Genomic DNA, 23,772 nt, shown 5'->3' on the forward strand with positions numbered 1-23,772 from the left:
GATATAATTAACTCTTGATAAACCAAGAGAGCAGCTAAAGTAAACTTCCACTATGTATGGAAGTGAAGTCTGCCAGTATGCTTCCTGGACACGGCTGAGAAATGGAGAGATTTTCATTTACTTATCCATAAATTGCAGACAATTTAGTAATAAGCATAGAACTGTTATTCAAAGCATCAAAATGCTAAATACCAAGGTCTGGATACCAGAAAATAAAGGACAAAAAGAAATGGTAAGAGAAAATTTTATCAGTCTGCACCATGAAACATTATCAAGTTGAAATTATCTTCCCAAATTTTATAGGCCTTTTAACTTCCTGTTCTCACTGGCATTTATTAAACCATAAGTCACCTTAAATTGGTTTACTTGTATTAAAATTTAATAAGCTCCAGTATACATTCAAAATAGAAAGACATAGTCTGTTATGCATTCAAATGTAGGTTTCCCTTTAATTCAAAAATAAATTACCTTTATTACTTGGCATAATACTAATATGTTTATTGACTCAGGAAAAGGCAAAATATGTAAGAATGATATGCTTTCATTTTGGCAGCAAGTAAAATTATTCTAGATAGGCCATTTTATCTATGAATTAAATTTAAATAATTTTCTTTCTCATAGATTCCCTTTCAAACTACACATTTCCACTTCTAAATACTCAAGGGAGACGCGTAAAGCTATTTTTAAAGCTATTAAACTTTTAATTGATGTGTACACATACTACATCTACGAGTAACAAAAATAGCTTGCATTCTCTTTAAAAATTAAAATGCAAATGTTAAAAGCTTTAACAGTAAAAAATAACCACAGAGGAGCCAAATAGAACAATGCTAATTTTTACTTTTCACTTTTTATCTCTTCATTATACTTACATTTTGGTTTTCCTGCATAATAACTCTTTATTCCATTTATTTAAAAAATCCCTATGTATTAGGCTGACCATAGGTTCAGATTTGCCCTGAAAAATCTGTTTCAATGAAAGTATTAAAAGTGTCCCTGTCACCCTGAAGAATGAGTCATTTTGGAAAATAAATCATACGGTCTTTTTACTAAATACTCTCATTAAGTGCTATTAAAATGGTTATGAATTAATGAGTGAAAGAAATTCATGTAAAATGACCAAAAAGTTTGCTTCATTTCTGTATTTTTTTCACTTAATAGAATTTTGGCTGAAGCAATTAAATAATTGTCCATAATTTCTTCATATTCAACTTTGGGAAATACTTTTGATAAATGAATTTGTAAATAGTAGCCAAGGAAATATTAACTTACCATACATCCAATCACCAGGAGTAGGTGAAAAAAATATATTGCAAACATTTTTCAGAAGACGTAATTTTTAACTCAGATGCATGGAACTTAAATGCTTGCAGAGTGAGTCTGCGAAAATGTTGGTGCTGCATTTTAAAATCACAAGGGATATCATTTTCAAAGGCTATATAGTTACACTATTAAATGAAGGGCATATAATATAGCTGGTTACAGTAATGCAATTAGCGAACATGCTGTGGTTAGACTATTTTGAATATTGTACCTGGCACAATGTAAAGAGTACACAATTTACACATCACAGACCATCACACATAAATGATACTATAAAGGATTTGTGTTATGGTTCATGCATCTTTTTTCTTCCCATGAAAAATTTCAGTTTTATTCAGAAGTCATGCTCTCTGATCATAGCTACATACTAAATACATTATTTCACCTAGGAAAAATCCATGATTTTGCATTCAGTGTCAGTTGCATAATTTGATAAAACAAGGTATATTCTTTTGTGCATATTATGGTAATAATTTTAGGTTTTCTGAACTGCTGTGTCTAAAAACCAAACTCCTTTATTTCATCAAATGATCTCTTTATGCTCTAATTGAATAAAAAACCTTTGAACGCAATCTCCTAAACTCTTTATTACATTAAACTGATATTATAGCAACTCTTAAAATTAATTTGTGAAAACATTTTAGCCCAAGTAATGTCAACAATATAATAAAAACCCAGCATGAATATGGCTAGGGTGCTGATCTAAAAATTAGAATAATTATTTTTTCATACATGATTTCTGAAACCTAATTAAATATGAAATGTGAAAAACCAATTATATTTCCTTCTTAAGAATATTTCTATGTGAACAGTATGGATATTAGGCTGGTTTTCCATGTGAAAAGTTTGAGCAATCTAGAGCCTATTAACTTTATTTTAAATTCCTTTGCAGTTTTAGTTTTTATCAAGAAGCTTTAAAAACATTAATTGTGCCCCTAGGATTGCCTTTTAAGGAAACAGTAAGATACATTATTGTAAAAGGTATCTTCAAGAGTATATTGTCTGTAAAAGTAATTAGAATATCCTATCATTTATCAAAATAATTTTAAAATATGTGAACATGTGTATTATATATAATTTTCCCAAAATAGTAGCATGCTTCTATAAAAAATTGTTCAATCCACAATTTTGAATACTGAGTTGAATAAGACTATCGTTTTTGAAGAAATTTAGGGATCAGAGACTTGCTTAAGATATAATGCAAAGTGTTAAGGGAAGTGCCCAAATTATATATTTGAGATAAATCCAATTGTGATATATGTATATCTATATATACACACACACATATACCGTATACACATACACAGATACATTCAAAGACACTTAATGAGGAAACATGCAAACATGTTTACAAAAGTTATCTCTAGGCAGGTTTGATTACAATCCATAATTCCCACAAAAGTTTGGTGTTTACTGTAAGAGATCCCTATTTAGATGATTCTTTGAATATAAGCATCATCAGTTAGACAGTAACTAGAAACTGTGTTCTTTCCGTTTTCTATGACTATATGGTCATCTACCACCCTTCTGCCTTCCCCATTTGACACCTACTTCAACTCAAACTCACCTCCTCTGCCCCAGCCATGCTGGATTTTGTGCTTTTTATTCAACATGCCAGACAAGCAGGGACTGCACTGGTCATTTTCTTTGTTTGGAACTGTCTTCCCCCGGGAGCTACCTGGCTCTGCTTCCTCACTACCTTCAGGCTGTCCTCCCTCATTACCACCTAGTGTTGACGAGAATGCCATATTCTCCATAAGGACTCCTGTCTCCACTGTCTACAGTGTATCTGGCTTATTGTAGGCACTTAGTAAAAAAATGTTAAGCGAATGAACTTTATTGCTCAGAAATATTTTTAATTATTAATATATCATCATCATCCTTATCACCAGCAACAGTAGGACTGTTGAACATTTGGAACAGCACAAATGAATTCTCTCTCTAATAAATTCTCAGTTATTGACATTACCTATGCAAACTTAATCATAGCTTTCTCTATACAGAGAAAATAATTGGTAGAATTCTAGTAGAGGCTGCCAAATCAGTCTTACAATGGCAAAACTTTTCAGTTTCCATATATATGCATATATAGGGCATTATAAGGTGGTAAGGCATATTAGGGATAACCTAATTTGGTCCTTCCACTTATGGATAAGGCATTTAAGACTCAGGAAGTTGAGGTCGTAGTCAAAGACATAGAAATGCAACTGGTATTACTACTGAGCCAGTACTAGAACTGAGCCTACTAATTCCTGATCTAACATGCCTTACAATGATGTGGAAAGTTTTGACTTCTTCTGTGTATTTCATAATAGATTAAAGCAATTTTATTTGATATATGGCATTTCTGCAAATACTCATGCAATCACAGCTGATACTTACATGCCAATATGTATTTGTAAAGACAAAAACAAAAACAAGTCTTGCACTAAGGAGAAAGAACAGTCTCAGATATAATAGTCATTAACCTTGCTTTTTTCTGACCAAAAAAATTTTTCAATTGCATTAGTATGTGTTGATTAGTATAAAAATGGATATTTTATTTCACTTGCTATATACAAACATAATTTGTCCCAAAGAATTTTTAAATGCACTATCTAACTATCCGAAGAGAAAAGCCCGTAACCTCGAAAGATTTCAGAGACAATAGGGTGTGGGGTAGGGCATGATTAGATTAAGCTTTTTCAACTGAGGAAAAATTCCCAAAGATATTTGTAACTCATTGCCCTACGAGTAATCTAAAGGAACAGACTCTGTCCACAGTTTATCCTGCCCAAATACTTTCACAGGATTCCAACCATCCTGAAAATATTTGCACCTGATGGGGGAAAATAATCTATCATGTTCCAGGACTTTGCTCCCCTGAGAGAGATTCCCCCACAGCTTGAGGCTTAGACAACCCCGATAGTGGGGTACGATAGAACAGCTCATGGTCATCACTGGAGAATTTGTGGTATCCATCCTCTCATGTGGACAAAAGTTCCATTATTCTTTCCAGGTTTTCAAGGGCAAATTTGAGGTCAAATGTATACATCTTTTAACCATTTTAATCATAAAATTATGTCACATTTTGCTGAATCCAAACGAAAAGCAGTATACAGATCAACACTGGATGTGAGTCCCCCATCTCCTCCCTCCCTGACCACGAAGAACTACTTCATAGCTATTCTTTCAATAATGTAATTTTAGGCTTTTTTTAAATGAAGTTTTTTTTTTAATAAGAATGACCCTAAAGAGTCAGTCAAGTCTATAAAATGCAAATTCAAATCCAATTAAGATTGTGTTGAATCTTATAGGTATTTCTAATTAGAACACTTCAAAATGCATATAAAAACATTCTAGGAACTTCCATTGACATCAAGGGGACTGTTCCACACAATAGGAATAAGTTTCAGTTCTCTCTCTCAAGTTATTACTGGTGTTTCGTGGCTCACTTTCAACTTCGATAATTCCAGCCATTTACCACTCTTTATAAGTTTCAGAAGTAATTTATTTTCCACTTGTGAAATACAGAACATAAAATTACTTTTAATAATAAAAAGTAGAAATGTAAATGAGAATAAAATAAAAGTTAACTAGCTAAAATTTCATTTTATCAAATGAATTTTGGAATTGTAGCAATGTGCCATTTTTAGACTTCTATTATAACCATTAATTAATATTGTGAATACATATTAAAGATTACTGATTAAGTGATAGTCTGGCAGCTGGAAATTTTCCTATTTTACTCCTAATTCTTAGCTTATGCATTAAGAGGGAGTGGCTCACTATAGATTTACGAGAAAAATATTAATATTTCAAATAAGACACAATCGTTATAACAAAAATATTGTGAAATAGACCAGTAACATTCTAGGCTCAAAAATTCCAAACATTCCTTCTTCACTGCTCTAGAGGTTTCAAATTATTTAACCATAGGACATTCCTGGAGGAAATGATTAACTCAACTGGCCGTGGGAACTCAAATATATCTTCTTTTATCCTATCTAATTTAACACCATCGGCAAATGTAGTTTCTAAGTCTAAAATTATATATTACTTTCCCATTGTATGTCCAGTACATTATGTTATAAATCTCTTTCCTAAATCACCCAGACTTTGTTTCTCCAATAGACTCCATATCCAATAAATTGCCAAATACTTTTAGTTACTTCTTTGTACTGTGTCAAATCTTTATCTTTCCATTCACACTGACCACTACATGAATTCTGGTCTTTATCACTTTATATGGAAGTTATTGAATCAAATTTGTGTCCTTGGTGCCACTTTTCCCTTCCTACAATTTGTCTGTGCAGTCACAGAAAAAGTTTCTCTAAATGGCCGCATTAATTATGTTATACTCTTGCCCAGATATTTTCTTTTTTTTGGGGTGGGGGGAGATTAGCCCTGAGCTAACTGCTGCCAATCCTCCTCTTTTTGCTGAGGAAGGCTGGCCCTGAGCTAACATCCATGCCCATCTTCCTCTACTTTATACGTGGGATGCCCACCACAGCATAGCATGCCAAGCGGTGCCGTGTTGGCAACCGGGATCCAAACGAGCAGACGGGCTGCCAAAGTGGAACGTGCGCACTTAACCACTGCACCACGGGGCCTGTCCTGTGCCCATTTTCAATAGCTTCTTACTGATCATTAAAAAGGCACAAATTCTTAGTTCAACATCTAAGCTTCCGTACAATTTGGTCTCCTCAATTTCTTTTCTGCCAAAGTTAAGAATTTGTAAAATAAACTTATAAATTTTAGAATAGGTTTAGATTTACAGAAAAATTGAGAAGATACTACAGAGAGTTCCATGTACCTCACACCCAGTTGTCCCTAACATCTTACATTCATATGGTACATTTGCCATAATTAATGAACCAATATTAATACATCGTTCTTAACTAATGTCCATACTTTATTCACATTTCCTTAGTTTTCGCATTATTTGTGTCCTTTTTCTGTTCAAGGATTCCATGTAGGATATCATTCCTCAGTATTTTTATCTATATGAAGGGGGTAAAAATTCCATCCTACAACTTTCACAGCTGCAGATAAGAGAAATTTTTACCTCACCAAATTTTTAAAGTTAACTCTCATGTATTCATTGATTTTTACATGGTAGATCTAAACTGTGTCTTTCAGACTGTACGCTTCACTAACAAAAAGTCAGATTAGATATTGTTCTGAGAGTTTTGAATAACACAAACACCTACTAAGGATAAACTGCAAGAGATCAGGACGTGGGTTTGTTTTGTACATAATTTCATTCCTTAGTGCCTTAAACAGTGTCTGGCACAAATAAATGTTGAATCATTTAATGCAAACCATATTTGAGAACATGAGAAATGATGTATACCACTTTGAAGCATCAGCAATGCTTTATATATCAGTATAATTATTCCTGGGTATATCTGTTATCTAGTCCAACATTTTTAATAGATATTGCACTAAATTAAGAGCATAAACATAATTAAAGGGATACTTACAGTACTAAGGGAACAAACTACTTTTAATATCCCCCAAATAAATTAGAAGCAAATCATAGATAACATACTAATTACTATCTATCACATCTATTCATCTTTGAAGATTTTAATAAGGATTTATATGGCAACATACTATTGAATCAATTTGAATTTCAGTACATCTTTGAATCAAAACAAAATTGAAATCTGGCTTCTTTTTAAAGTAATTCTTGATGCAGATAGGTCCCCCAGATAGAATTAATGACCATGCTGTACTATTAAAGTTAATTTGAGTAGTTTAACATTATTGAACTGTTATGAGAGAAAAATTGGTTACATCTGAAGAAAAGGATAGCATATCACTCAAGCATTGGGGGTATTAACAAATGTATCCAGAGTGTCCAAACAAACTGATGATATGTAAGTAATAAATATACTGAATGAATGTACATATTTATATTCTTAACACATAGTTCCAAAAACTACTAGGCAAAATACATAACGTCTATTCATAAAAACATATTAATCACAACCTAAAACAAATAACTAGCCCTATGGCTTTTAAAAAGCTTCTTCTTCCCTTCTTTTCAGCATTCAAAATTTTTTAAATGATGGTTAATAAATATTGCCATGTGAATACAAAAGTAATTAGGTTGTTAATGGATTTCAAATACTCTTGTGCTAATATACCTATGAGAAAATAGATTATTATATATTGTTTATACTGTTGTAATTGCAAGGACAAGTCTCTAGTAACCTGGTATAATTTCCAGGCATAATTACAATACATTTGAGAAGTTAAAGATATTCTGGTAGACGTAGGCTAAATGTAACGAAAAAAACTTTTAAACCTTTCCCATTCAAATTTTGAAGATAACCATATGTTTATATGGTTTATACACATAAACTCCTGTATGTTTTCATACATATATGTGTGAGTATAAAACAGAAGATAAGTTAAGTAATCAAACAGAGAATGTCAAAGTTATATCTCATAAAGACAAATCTAATAGGAGGTGTATTTCCTAACCTATGGAATTTCAAGTAGCCTAGTTTTTTAAAATCTCAATATTCTGCAGAAGAGGGAGCAGAAACATAGCATTGGTATCTTCAGTAATATGTAAGGAAGAAATCTGGGAAACTTTGGTTTCTAGAGAGTTGTTTCTTTAATCTTTATTACTTTAAAAATATGTTCTTCTTAAAGTATGAACTCAAGGGGATCTCATACTATCCTGGGAAGAGGTCCCCTTATCCTTGTCTTTAGAAATTATTCAGTAAATGACTACTTTCCTGCTATTCCTTTTCTTAGTGTTGCATATTAACCCTTATTGACAAAGCTTTGATTTTCACCATTATTTTCACCACATCTCTAACACTTTAGATGGACATCTAAATCAATGATTTTCAAAATCAGTGCACGTATATGGCCAACTGTATCGGTATTTCACAAATAAATGAGCACCACATTCTGGGTATGCAAACCTAACTATTTTATTGAAAATGTGGGTTCTGGGTCCAGTAATATGAAGGACCACTTCTGAGCTCTGTGGAATCTTTACCTGCCTCCCCTACGGTTCTACATTGCATTTACTCACAAGATAAGTTTCCATTTTACTGATTTGTCTCCTGTGTTTCATAATAGAAATTTGCTTTACTGTCTTCCTGAATGTATCAGTTTATCCACTTGCTCCAATTTTTGTATATACTTTACAGTCCAATATTAGTAATTGACATTCCAAAGCTAATCCAAATTTTTCCATTTTTCCCTCAACATTACAGCATATTCTGAGTGTCTGCAGTCATATATTGGAAGTAGATTGTACTCACTTTTTTAATTATTATTTCTCTTTTCACCCATTCCTATTGCACCATGTACTTTCTCTGCATATTGCTTTAACCAGCTAATACTATTCAATAGCTCAACAATATTGTTAACACCTGATGGACGCTTTAAATATTGAAAAATTTGATGTTTCTTTCTTACTCCCTACCAAGATGTTAAGATCTTTATTTTTCAACTATTGTCATCCCAATGACTCCCTCTTATTTTCACTATCACCTAGACTGGTTAGAACTTTGCTATTTCCCACGTGGGCTATTGCCACTGTAAAATAATGAAAAGGCCTATGAAATTAGAATCAGATACCCTAGGCTACAATTTTGGCTCAGCCACATAAAAACTCGATGACATGCTTGGTCATTTCTTCTACTCAGAATGGAAATGGCAACATACGTCTTATAAAATTATTGAAATTTGTGTACATTAAATGAGATAATTTAAGTAAATGTGCATAATTCAGTTCTTTGAAGTCATTCAGTGTTTGTTGGATTAGTTTCTAATGACAACAGACCTGGCCTCCCTAAAGATGAATTCAATATCATATCATTAACCAGATCAAGAGCCTTTAATTTCACCCAATAACTTCAAGTTCTCTAAAATCTCCTCCTGAATCTCTGGTTTTAATCCTTGATACTCCCCTCCCCACTTTTTCTTAACTAAACATTAGGAATACATTGGAGAATAAGAGAAATATCTCCTTCGCACATGGAGCATGCAGACTACTGAGGGAGTCAAATTAGCGCAAAAAAGGTCCCACCACTAGAAGCCTCTTGAGAAAGAAAAGAAGAAACTGAAAGAAGACTTCAATGACTGACAGGTGGTGAGCTAGAAGGAGAGTGACACAAGCGCAGGACTTAAAGGCCAAGGTTAAAAGTCCAGATCTTTTTTTGTATTACTCTGTGGAGGCCACTAAAGGGTTTTAATTGGAGTGAAATGATTAAATTCACACCTCAAACAAGATATCAAGGGAAGCAGGTGACCACCTACCTAGGAGGGTGTTGTGGTGAGAAAGAGAGGTGGCCTTCAGTGGGTCAAATATGGGAGGTAAGGGAATGAATTAACTTCAAGTAAAACTGGCTGGTGGTAACAGTAGAACTTACTGATACACGCTGGGATGAGGAGGAGAAAGGAAATAAGAGAAGTTCTTTTGTTCTGACTGAAGTGACTAGGTAGAGGGTAGTACCTTTTACTGGGATTAGAAGGGAGCTGGATGGGAAGGATTTGAGAAAGTGCTGGTAGGTTAGGGATGGAGGGGAAAAAATGAGGTAAATGGCATATATTCAAAATTTTTTGCTTCATTTTAATTGTCCAAAAATGTTGATCAAATGCCTGGAGAACTGTGAAATGCCTTAAGAATACATATGAACTACAGCATTTTACAAATTGTAGATTACAAATAAAGTGGAGTTCAATTTGTGCATGTGACTTAGATATCTCTGAGTGGTCTGTCATAGCTCTAAAAGTAACACTAATGCTAGAGCTTAATGCATACAGTATTTGAAAAACAAAGTAATTTTATCTATTGCTCAAAAATAGCAGAAATATCATCTGTCAAACTAAAGAGGCAATAAAAGGGGAGATAGAACATATATCTGGAACTGTCTTGTTATACGCTGTTTTGACCTGTGATTACATATTACTAAGCTGGCCCACATTCATGAAGGCGACTCTTAGGAGCATATGGAAATTAAATTATTTTCCAAATGGTTTCAATGTACTTAACATGGAAAATTTTGTGCTTTTTGCTCATTAATAAGATTGACTAGGGTTAACTACAGAATCTGTAGCAATGAAATAAAGGTTATTCTGGGTAAAGGCAATTAGTCTGTATAAGGACCAAAAAACAATAGTCTTAGTACTAGATGCTGCTGCAGAGCGAGTCAAAATACTGATAATAATAATAAAATCATGGCATGTGGTACTTCAGAACCCTTCATAACTCTACACACTTAGGCATAAAGAATCAGATTCAACTCTACTTTCAAAAGTAAAATACCCTATTTTCACCTTGGAAATATTAGTATAACTACCCTGTGAACTCTCCTTTGCACATTATTATTGAAGACTATAAATATGCAAAAAGGACAAGAGTGGAAACAGCACAGACATAGCATCAGACAGACAATTGCTCCATTTCTAAGGGCATCAACCATGGGCACGTTACTTCGGTTCCCTGATGCTCAGGTTTTTCACCTGTTAGAGGAGATAAAAGCCATCTCACCAGCTTGCCATGAGACAAATTTGTTTAAAGTACTTCACACAGTGCTTGACATATAGTAGATGTTCAATAAATGTTTTTTTTCCTTTTCAATTCCCTGTTAATACTAACTGATTTTTTGTTATCTGATTAAATAAATTCACATAGTTTGTCATATATTTACAATTTTTTAATGGTTTTGTTAGGATTTATATTTAAGGTAGTGTTGTCAGCTCTGCTGACATAAAAATGAAAGTGAAAATCAACTTTGATCAATTGTAAACTTATAAGTATAAATAGTACTTTGATTTGAGTAATCTTTCTTTTGAGTTATATTTATTGCTCAGAATGATTTCAATAAAAACTCTTGGGCATGGAAATTAAATTGCATGACATTATGATATACAAAAATTAGAAAATATTAAACACACTCCTGCGCTTTTAAAACTTGATAAATGATCAGTTTAGCCATTGAGCTCCCTTCATTTCCAACCCTACTATGGTCTATTACTAATTGATCATTATAAAACAAAAATCTGATCAATAACTCCACTCAAAATAAAGATTTTAATGTCCTATAGAATCAGATTCAAATTCCTTAGTAGGGCATTCAAGGTATTTCATAATCTGACTGTAATCCATTCATTTGGTCCAATTTCTCTCCATTATAACTCTACACCTAGTATTCCAATAAAAATATCTCTACTCATTTGCCATTTGTGGATTATACCATGACTTGCCACATCTATTGTCCCAGCTTCGAATATTTCAATTCACTCTGTATCTTGCAGTCCTACTCTACTTTCAAGACCCTATTAGAAACATATCTAATTTGTGAAGTAGCTCCCTATTCACTTCTCTAGCAGAATTAATTTTATGTATCCATATATCACAATATTTAACTAATTGAATTACAGCTGGATGGATAGAGGATTGACATCCTCAAAGACTAAACACCTTGAAGGCAGAATGTCATACACATGGGTTCTGAAATAATATTTATTAAATTAACTTATCTATGTATTAATTAATGGCAATGAGATCTGCTCCCAAGCAAGAGTCACAACATAACTCCAGGACTGAAAAAACAAAAAAATTATCAGATATATTTACTTAAGATTTAATCTATTGTCTATGGTTTCCCACAGTGTGGAGTAGGGCTTGTGTACATCACAAAGTCATTCTGTGTATATTAAAATTTTCTAAAGTTTTCTTGCCAACCTTCTCTTAAATATCTTTAAAAATATTAGCTTGTAAGGGTAAAAGGTCAGATGTCTATATAAAGGATATTATGTAATAAACACAGTAATTAAAATTAGGAAGGAAATGACTCAGGACAGAAACAAAATAAAACAATTTCATCCCTTAATATGAATTTTCAAAACCTCAAAGAAAATAAAATCCAGGGCAGACAAATCAATCTCCATGAAATATGTATCTTGTTTCAAAAATATACCCTGTATTGAGGTGAGGGTGCATTTGTTATCTGTCTGCAAATCCTAAAAGTACTACTCAAAATGAGCTTATGATGTGATTAAACATTTAAACATCCCAGGATTACTTTTCATCTTCCCAAGGTAAATATTTATTACGTTAAAAGTATTATGAGGATGATAGGCAATTTTGTCTACATTTGGTCTGAAGCAAGACCCCCAACTGCACATTTATATTATGGTTTAAAAAGAAACTGAATTAAAAAATTTATCTTGATGGTAGATAATATCTTTTTCACTATTTTATTACTGGAATCATCATCAGTATAACCGGCTGTCAAGAATTTAAGGAAGTAAAAGTCCTAACATGCAAATTAAGTCCTTATCCATAATTTTGAAATCTAAAATAATTTCAAATCTGGAAGTTATGCTGTTACTCATTCAGTAGTTAACAACTGACTTGAATTGACATGGGCTATTTATATTATTCATTTATTCCATTTAGTGTGAATATTCAGACTTTTTACTACAAAATTGTTAATGTGTTTGATTGTGAGTATTGGCCCAAATCCCAGTGGGGATGTTATATAATATGTGGTATATGTATTACATCACCTTTCCAAAATCTGAAACATTCTTGATTCTAGAAAATATCTGGACTGTAGGCCTACACATCAAAATATCAGCTTTCAAAAATTCATGCAAGCTATGAAGTTGAAAAGTATAGGAAGAGTTAATATGAATATGTTAACATATTTGGGTTGGTATATTATAGGTTCCTATTTCTTGATTTTTAACAATTACAAATATAAAATAAAGGCCATATTTGTTTTTGACAGATGTGCACTTTACTATAGACTATCTCGGTAATTTCCTAAGCTGTCTGGCTTTTCACAAATATGAGTGTCATTTATGTAAATCCTTATGTGAAAATAAGGAGATTGATGACTTTTCCCTTGCAGTTTATAGAGAAGATTGAAGCCACCTTTTATGAGCTCCCTATAATTATTTCCCCTTTACCTCCACATTGTTGTTTATCTTTTCAAATTTATTTCTCCTTTCTTTCCTTTACAGAAAAGGAGTTCATCTTTACTTTAAAGTTAGTGTCCCCATTATGCTCCAATGAATATCCTCTATCTAGTCCAATCCTTCAATAATTCCTTCTAATTGGATTATTTGCCTCAGCATATTGATATTCATTACCTTGAATAATTAAACCATTTCCATCCATAATACTATCTTCCTTAGCAACTTTTTCCCTTTCTTTCTCTTATTCCATTATCTGATAATCTTCTTGAAAGAACAGGGAAATGCTGTCTCCAATTCCTTACCATACCTCCATGGTACATCCTTTTGAAATCTCTTTTCTTTTTTCATTACTCCATCAAAACTCCTCTCATGGAAATCAAGAGTGACTTGTCAGTTATCAGATGGCATAGGCATTCCTTGAGTCTCATTTTCTTGGATTTCTCTAAGGAATCAACACGTTTCTTCTTGTCTATCTTTGACTACTGTGACACTCTGGCTTGCTACTTACTCCCTTCCTTAGTGACCACTTCTTTCCTGTTTTCACCAGTATCTCTTCTTCTTGCTTTTGTCCATTCTCCTCTGGACACATTTGAATTATTTATTAACCCCTCTATATTACTTACACTTTCCACATCCCATGAGTGTGATTGTGTATTTGCTGTGTTTCTTCTATCTCTCAAAGTAAAGACTTTGTTCACTCCTTAAGTCTTAGCTCAAATTTCAAGTCTTCCTTGAATAATTCAGTATTCTATCCCTCCTTCTGAAACTCTCAGACCCTTTTATTTATACCTAATCAATAGTACATTATTTTGTACATTTTATTATATTTTTAGACTATCAGTTCGGTGGAAATGGGTTTCATGGGTCTCAAGAGGGTTTACTTGAGAATTTCATCTTCATTAGAATGTAAGCTCCATGTGAGCAGAAATATTTGTATCTCTTTCTACTCAATCCTCAAAACTTGGAGAAGTGCCTGGCACATACCAGAAACTCAACAAATACGTATTGAACAAATAGTCAACATAGCACCTAAGATAGTCCCATATACATAATAGATACCATGCAAAAAGTTACTGGATTACATTAAAAATTAAAAATATATGATTCCAAGTGAAGGTTTCTTCCTTCAAAATAGTGAGCTTTGGAAGTTATACATATATGCCAGTGATGACAGATCACATATCTGGGACTGTCCTCAGAACTAGTTTGTGAACCATAAAGTAAAACCAGTTCAGTATCATTGTTTTTAAAACAAAACCCCATTATCTAGCTTTACGTAATGAATTGATTTAATTTGGCTCTCATTTACATTAGTTGGAAATGAAATCTAAAAACTAGGCGTCAGTCAAATAACTCATCTAGGGGTCTCCAGATTTTGGATTATGACAAAACATACTGAATATGTTTCTCGGCAGGTTGAACAATTATTAAACTTTTCCCCTTCTCGATTTCTAAAGGCTATGGTTTGCAGGATTCTATCCTGGACCTTATTCTATTTTTTTCCCCAAGAATCTTTCTCACCAAGTTACTTTAATTTAACTATGATCCTATGTCACTGGCTTCTAAATTTATACCTCCTGACCTCTCCTCTCATTACTAAATTCTAATTTTCAGTTGCCTCTTCTGATACTCATTTAACTCTTCTTTTTGCTTCCCAAATGTTTTCCGATGACGATCTCACCCTGTCTTTACCACTTTAGCCAACTGAACTCAGTTACCCAAGTCACAATCCTAAGATTCATTATGACACTAACTTTTATACTACCTCACTGTTTTCTGAATGTTCTCTCAAAAATGTGGTTAACTGAAATTTTTCCCCCAGCATCTTTGAATGGTAGAGTTTATTAAGTCAATTCTAGTACACAAATAAGCACTGGTCATTTAGAAAAAGTGTTATAAGTTTCAAACATTTATGTGTTAATTTAATATATGTGGTACATATCACATAAAAAACTTACTTAAAGGCATTAAATAATTCAAGTGATATCCCATTTACTTGGGCATCAAATGATTATTTTCCTTTAGAAACTCTACATCAAAATCGATTTGAAATGAATACCAAGCAATTGATTATAATCATAAAAGTAGTAGTATATACTAAAGGAAGTTTTTAATCTTTCACTTTGTTCCATTTCTGCTACCTCTTTACTGCTCTGGGCTTCATTTTGCCCTGTTTTGGATTACTTCCCCAGTTACCTAATGGTATCTCCATCTCCCGAGGCATTGTTATATAAATCATCTCTTTAAAATGAAATTGTTACCTCCTGAAACTCCTAGGGCTCCCTATCAGTCATCCCATCATTGGGCTTCTACTCACATCCCCAGTCCCGGACCTGCCATTTCTAGTCTCACACGTCACTACTTACATGCATCTAACAGCAACTTGCCATGCATAGCTTCATTTCATCTGTGTTTCTGAGAGTGACTTGTCATCTTCCCTCCCCCAACTTCACTCTGCCAAGTAAACTAAACATTTTCTGAAGGGTCAACTCAGGTGTTTTCTCCAGGAATTTTCTTTAATCCCCCAAATGTGGGCTGAGTATTCATTCTCATGACTCCATTAATACTCAGGACATCTCTCTCACTGCACCAACCTCATAGTTTTTATGTCAAATTCTCTTACTATAAGGTGAGCTCCTTGAGGACCAGTCTGTGCTTTAGCTCATCTTTGTATCCCTGACACAGTCGTTTATTGAAAGAAAAAATAAGTGATTCAATAAACGATAAATGAAAATCTCTCCTGGAACCACCATTGCTTAGTGCACCAAAAAAGTATCAGGGACCACAGTTAGGAGAGCTGTAGGTATGGTGCCCAGGTTGAAGAGATATATACATTCTTGTGCTTGGTGACAAATAACATTGTAGCGTCAATGTCCAACCTCTGGAATAATACATTTTATTGACCTTTTGGAGCTTTTATTAAATATATATAAAATATATGAATATATGAAATATTTATTCAATATATACGAAAGAATCAAGAATGAAGCTTCCAAGTATGGCTGCTGACATCTTCAGATTAATAAAGAAATAAAGTGTGATGACAAATTTGAAGTATCTGTGTGGAGACTCTGAGGTCACTATTAGTTACAGGAATGGCATTGAAATATGGAAAGAACTCTAGACAGAAAATTACAAGCCTGGAACTAGACTACCTCTGCCACTGACTTGAAGACTCTACAGAAGTCACTTAATCTATTTTCTTACCTAGAAAATAAGGGAGTTATACTTCAAGGATTCTTTTTTACCCTAATGTTTTGTAGTATGGCTTTCAAAAGAACAGAGAACCTGCAATATTAGAACCTGTTATTAGAGTGAAATATTGGAAAATTTCTAGAAGTTTCATACTCATTAACAGTATTTTCGTATAGTTCTTAATTAACAGGTCAGCTGATAACGGTTCTAAATTTTCATAGTTTATGGGCATACTCCTACTTTCATAGAAGTGTATGGAATATCAGTATAGAATTTTTCTTATGAAAGTGAAAAAAAATATTGTCATTATAAAAAACTGCAAAAAGTAAAATCCTCTGGTTTTTTGAGAGTATTTGAGAGATACAATAATTCTAAGGCTGGGGAGGGTGCCCCTGCTCCCAAGTATGAAGCAAAGTAAGTTTCAAAAGGTTGCAAAATACTATCCCAACATTCCCTAATTGGAATATTTTAGCAAAAGTCATTGCTGTGCTTACCAAAAGCAAGAGAATCTCAAAATCACATTGAGACTATAGTAAATCATGCAACACTTGTTAGGGAGGCTTTACGACGAGCAACAAATGTGAGGGTGATAAAATCTCTCTATTTTCATGATACCAGCTGCTGGATTCTCGAAGCAGATGTTTGCACACGAGGAAAAGAGATGTCATTGAAACCTTTAAAGTTAGGTGAACTGTGGGACAGTTGCAAAGTTTGATAAGCAAAAATAAACTGAAGCTGCTCAGAGTTTGGGAATATTTTATCCAGTAATACGTAAAACCAGATGAATTCTGAAAGTTCTAAAAGATAGCACAGGAGAGTGGGGAAATTGATATTAAGGTGCTTGCAGATACACATACTCTAATAAAAACAGGGCTTGAAAGTAATATGAATTCTTGGTTAATAATATAGTCTTTTAAACGCCATGAACGAGAATCGTAAAGCAGCAGTGCTTTTAAAAATTTGTAAGTGATTTCTTCCTGGCATTAAATATCCAACAATTCTTCCCCATGTCCCCATATATGGCAGTAATTTTCCATTTCCTTCCCAAGACAAATTTACTATTAATAAGTTTATAGCAGCATGTCTTTTAAAAATTATTTTCAGACATTGCCAGATGGTTGCTGAGAGAACGGACATAGACATCACCTTCGCGCTCTCGCTTATGTAGAAGTGGACTTGCTGTTGCCTGTTATGGGAGGGTCTGGGAGAAGGCACTGCTTGAATGGAAGGGTCCGAACTGCAGTCACCATAATGCAGAATAGAAAACAGAATGGAAGCTTGAGAATATAAACGTACTATCCTGGTACTTTTCCATTCAGGGTCAGTTCTAGGGGAAATTGCAAAGTAGGTCAAGTTTGTGTTCAGCCTCCTAATCCTCTTTCTCAATAAGCTCCTCCCAATTCCTGAATGTGTGGTTCCTCCCTCACTCCACTGAACAAGAACCTCGACCTCTCTTCTCCCATTTGCCTGCTACTGCTTTTTAACAATAGCTCCTTCACGGTCAAGTATACAGTGTGAAAACCTTAAACTGTTTCCTTTCCAGACATAATTAGAAATATGGTAAAACTGCAGTCATTGAGCAGTGACTTAGGGATGCTGATTTGAAGGAATGGGGCTTAGAGCCTCGCCATACCTGGAAATCATGTAATAAATATTGTAGTCATTTAAACTAGCCTAATCCTGTTTTGAATATGGGGCCCACAAGCAAAATTCAAGCACTGACAACGCAAAAAAGGAACAAAACAAAATGCATCAGTTTTAGTTTTTGAGGTTTTCTAGAATCTCCTCTTGGAAGAGGGAAGGCAGCTCTTAAAAATGTAGTTTAGGTTTAAAACTGAATTTACCGGAGCAAATCTGGCTTACTTGGTATTTCTATTATTCTCAACTTTCTTTTTATTAGATTTTAATCAGAGATTCCATAGTGAAATGTTTTGAACCCAGAACGTAACTTAAGAAGTCAGATTTTCTAGCAGTAGCGAGAGGAACGGGGAGGCACAGAAATGAATAGACAAACAAACAGAGAGATTATAAAGCAATTAAATAAAATGAGAAAGAATTTGAATGGAGCAATTCCTGAGGGTCAGAAAAGTCCTGGAATCCAGTCACAGGGGAAGAGACCCACAGCTGGCCACCCAACAGGGGTGTCAGATGCCATGACGGTGATGCTGCTAGCGCAATCCTGGCACGGGTGTCAACACAAAAGGTACAATGCTATTCCATTCACTTCAGGCTTTGATTCAAGAACTTGGTTTCAGTCAATTATAAAGATATCAGAAGACTGATTATCCTTGGAAAATTGATGACAGTCACTGAGTTACCAATAATGAGCTCAGAGAAATCACCAGTCAGCATTGACGAAAACTGCACATTTATTATTTGGGAATCAATAGAGAGTACTGAATTTTAGCGAAAGCTTATTAAATCTTTTTAAGGAAGAAACAGCTATTGCTAACAATCCAAATACTTTACAGGGCTTCTAGTGGACAGAAATTCAAAGGTGTAGTACTTCCTTAAAGAAGTCAAAGTGTGAATAATATTCTGAAACCTAAGAAGTAAGTAAACTTAAAAAAATTTTTGGAAGAGTTTTTATTCTTTATAAAATTGTTTGTGACTCCTCTTTAAAGAATAACATTATATGTACTTTTATTAGTTCTTGATATAAATCAGTTTTTCTTCTTCCAAAATATGAAATCAGCAAAATAAGATCAAGTATATTTTTGTCAATTTCCTGTGTCATTTTCTGATAAACAGTGGTTTATTAAATAGAAATATATTTATTTGCCTTTCTAATTAAGTAATTTGCTACTGTGATACCATATAAATTCGAAAACATTTGGATTGTTTTATCTATCTACCTATTTACCTACAACATTTGATGAAAGGAGTATGGAGAAAATCTAACTGACAAATAGAGAGGCAGGGCACAAAAATGCAATCAAATAGAAAGAAATTAAGTACATTCTATGAGATGGTTTTTTTAATCACACCAAGGGAAAGTAAAATAACCTCTTTCTATTAGACGGTTTATTAACATAAAATTCCTTAAAGCTATCTTCAGCTGCAGTGCCGCACATCATACCTTCAATTAACTACTGAACGCTTCCAAATATTTTAGCTAAAATAATGGGCAACACATACTAAAGCTGTATTTTTGGGATGATTAAACTGATGGTAGCAAAAATACACAAACATCAGGAGCAGAATAAGAGGAAAAAATCTGACTGCACAAAAAAGAAGGAAAAAAGTGACATTTGAGCTAATAAAATAAAATTTCAAAAGGCTTAAGTCATCTGCAAAAGAAAATTATTATTAGCATGGAGATTTCCATTGAAAAATGTGAAGATTTTCTTTTAATCATTTGTATTTCTAAATTAAAGAAATATTTCAATGTGGAGATAGAACATTACTTTTTTAATAGAAATGATTTAAACAAGGAAAGAAGCCAGTGAGAATAATAGAAAAAAATGTTAAATATACTAGGCTACTGATTTTTCTGTTTTAAAAGATTGGCACCTGAGCTAACAACTGTCGCCAATCTTTTTTTTTTCTCCTGCTTTTTCTCCCTAAATCTCCCCAGTACATAGTTGTATATTTTAGTTGCGGGTCCTTCTAGTTGTAGCATGTGGGACGCCGCCTCAGCATGGCTTGATGAGCAGTGCCATGTCTGCACCCAGGATCTGAACCGGTGAAACCCTGGGCCACCGAAGTGGATAGAGCGAACTTAACCACTCAGACATCGGGCCACCCCTAGGCTACTGACTTTCAATTGAAATCTGTTAAGGCATTATTACAAATTTTTAAGAAAAGAAAAATTCTGATAAATATATTTCTTTTTGTTTAGCTTTTAGTTTCTTTCTTTTAAGAGAAAATTTTGCTTTTTGGGAGATTTTTAAAGGTATTAAAAATTAAGTGTTAATATTTAAAATCTGACATGAGATAATTGTTTGAATACAGCTGTCATCATCTTTCATCTGTAAAGAAAATTATTCTTTATAGTTGTGCATTGCATTAAGTTGGCATGGCCTCCCATGATGTTTTTCAAATAAATTAACAGAGTACATTGACCAAGACAATGGCTGATTGCTTCTTCAAACATTTTAAAATTATTTCTGAGTAAACCATTCATTACATGAATAGTATAAAGCATTGCGTAAGAGGTCAGGCTGTGATGGCCTGTTATTTTATTGCTAACTCTGCCTTCACTAATTAAAGCTGCAGAATGTTTAGGAAGTTTCTTAACATCTATTAAATGTGAAAGCAACAATACTTACCTATCTATAAATGCAATGAAAACTACATAGGATAATAAGTTTTAAGTACTGAATAATTCATTCAATGCATATGACCTATTTTGATGTTCTCCCTCGAAGTTTGCTTACATGAACTCAGGTTTTAACTTACTCTTCAATGTTTATTTGATAACTAGTCACAGCAATGCATCAGAATGCCTATTTGAGTAAACTCTTCCACTTGGAGACAAAGTTTTATAGAAACGACACAAGTTTTGGCCATCTCTAGACCTAGGATAAAACTCCAGCCTGCTGTGCAAGTTAATACATTTCCCATAAGTTCAGTCTTCTTATACGTAAGATAAAAATGATAACTGTTTTAGTTTTGCAGATCAAATAAGCTAATGTTGAAATGAAGCCAGCACAGTTTATGGTAAGTAGTTAGAACTCAGTAAGTGCTAGTCTGCGCCTCTGAATCTAGATAGATAGATATTAACATGGATACATAGATAGAGGAAAGAAAAGAAGAGAAAAAAAGGCAAAAAAGATGATATAGATGATAGAGAGAGAGACATAGATAGGAGATAGATACAGAGATAGATAGGGAGACAGAGAGATGACAGATAGAGGTTATTGAGAGAGGAGAGATGAGAGACAGAAACAGAGAGAGAACTCCTATTTCTATCAGTTACATATAGTTTCTTGAAGGGAGGCTCCAAGTGAAATTTATTTTTGATGTTTCTGAAGAATCTAACTTTCCTTACATACTGAAAGCAGTTAGTAATTTATCAAATAAATGAATTAAGGAATCAAACCAATAGATCAATCAATCAATGAAATACTATTTTAGCTTATCCCTCTAAATCATGTTTTAAAGTAGAAGTCAGTCTCTCTTCTATATAATTCATGGATTACGTAAGTGTGGCTTCCAGATTCACAATAACTTTCCCATAAGGATGTGTGAAAACTATACGTTTTACAGGAGACATTTCTATTGGCATTCTCACTTTTAGACTAGTAAGTATTTTATGTGGAATATTAATTAAAATACTGTATGTGCCAAATATTTGTTCTTTTAAGAATAGCCACCTTTCTAAGATAGTATTTTTTGATATCAAAATTGAAAAAACAGCTTTTCAGTATAAATTTCATTTTCTGACATAAATGAAACCACTTTCTTTTTCTATAGAGGTCTTTGTTCATTTCCATCAAATACAATGCTCAATTAGTGGATGGAAAGAAATTAAAGAGTTAATGTGAGCAGCACATTATTATATTTTTAATTAACAAAGTTTCTCATGAAAATATGACAATAAATGCAAACTCTTTACTTACTCTATACAGCTTTACAAATAGTAGCCAATGAATTACCTGTCAATCACTGTCAACACACACGTAGATGAGTCTATGTTAGGCTATGAATTCACATAGCAAGAGCCAACAACCTATTATTTAAAATGTGTCTAAAAGATTCATATATCATAATATCACGTAGTCAAAACCCATCAAGACAATTCAAGTCACTTCAGGTAAACATTCAAATTTGCAGGAGTTGTGAATATTAGATAAATATTCAAATAGCTTTTGTTAAAAATAATTTAAAAAACAATATTCCATTGTTACACAGAATGTTACTATGGTATATCTGGCAGTTGTTACTTAGAAAAGAAGACGTTTTGGGAAGTCAACCTTAAAATAAATCCGGCATAATTATATTCAGTGCAGAAATATTGATACATATGTAATACTGAATATGTATATTTATTTCTATATTCAATGTATACATATGTGTGTATGGGTATACATATTTGTACTGAAATCTCAACATGATTATAGAAATTAATAAGCATTATATCTGCTGAGATAGAAGTGATAGGACAGACTCACTAGAGGTAAAAATTTACTTTCCATGAGTTATCAATCAATAAATGACTCAGAAGAATAAATGACTATGTTTATGTAGTTTAAATGTAATTTCTCATTAAAAAACCTGAAACTATAAATATTAAATATTTTTAAATACTATTAATATTTTGAAAACTAATATTAAGCAATATAATATGCATTTATAGTCCTGAAATCTGATTTATACAATAGTTATTTTTATTTTTTGTAATTGGACATAAAAAAAAACCTATTCACAATGTCTAAGGCTTACACATAAGAGTAGCTTAATTTTCTTTGGGTGAAGCTTTAGCAAATATTCTGTTGTGTTTGAAACAATAAAAATATCAAAATTAATAAAAAGTCATATCACATGAATAAATTGAAGGCAGACTTTTAGAAAAAAAATAATGTATTTATTAAAGTATTTCATTTTTATCTCTATCTGGGTAAATAAGTTCAAGTTTATTTGATATCCACGAAGACTTAGATGTAAATCAAAAGAAGCAGCCAAAACTCTGGCTTAGCTGTTATTTGACTCTTGAAAACCTACTTTGAAGCTAAAATTCACGCTAAAAATAAAGCAACATTGCTAAGAGCTATAAAATTCCAGTCAAGTTTTTATTTCACCTAAAAGTGTTGAACTTACTAATTTTAATTCTGTAAATTAGTATATTAAGATGTGCATATCTAATATATGACTTATTTTCCTTGTTAATATAATGCAAAATAGGAAAGGTTAGGAAATGTCCATAAAGATAAAAACAATATAATGACTTTGGTCAAGTTCTCATTTCAAGAATGTTACAGACTAATATCCATGGCCTTCCTTTTTCTGTTGTTACAGAAGCATCAAATAGTTGCTTTTTGTCTGGGACAACCTCAGGATTTGCTATTTCTTTTGATATATTATCAATAGTCCATTCCACCATGATAACCTGCAACTCTAGAACTAACAGGTTGATAACGACTGCTTAAGCTTTACACTTTGTAAGCATCGGAAGGCTTCACTCACCTTGTTCAAGTGGTTGGCTTTTAGTTGAAGTAGTTTTCATCTTGAGTGCCTCCCTAACAGACATGTCACAGCAGGAGCCTTTGTTAGTGTCTTGGTCACTGTCAGCCTGATCACTGTCCCCGTGCCCACTGTCTCTCAGGCTGGCTCTTTCTGGGTCCTTAAACGTGGAACTACTGAAATACA

At 33.2% G+C, this 23,772-nt stretch overlaps 1 protein-coding gene across 2 annotated transcripts in view; it reads right to left on the minus strand.

Annotated features, from left to right (window-relative positions):
- PCDH17 (protocadherin 17) overlaps nucleotides 1–23,772 on the minus strand; it is a 95,661-nt gene that overhangs the window by 37,004 nt on the left and 34,885 nt on the right. For both annotated transcript variants that reach the window (XM_046665101.1, XM_046665100.1), the window contains one exon: nucleotides 23,590–23,762. In XM_046665101.1, the coding sequence (XP_046521057.1) occupies nucleotides 23,590–23,762 (173 nt within the window). The remainder of the gene's footprint in view (nucleotides 1–23,589; nucleotides 23,763–23,772) is intronic.

The sequence above is a fragment of the Equus quagga genome, chromosome 6 (genome assembly GCF_021613505.1).
Source record: "Equus quagga isolate Etosha38 chromosome 6, UCLA_HA_Equagga_1.0, whole genome shotgun sequence".
Lineage (NCBI taxonomy): Eukaryota > Metazoa > Chordata > Mammalia > Perissodactyla > Equidae > Equus > Equus quagga.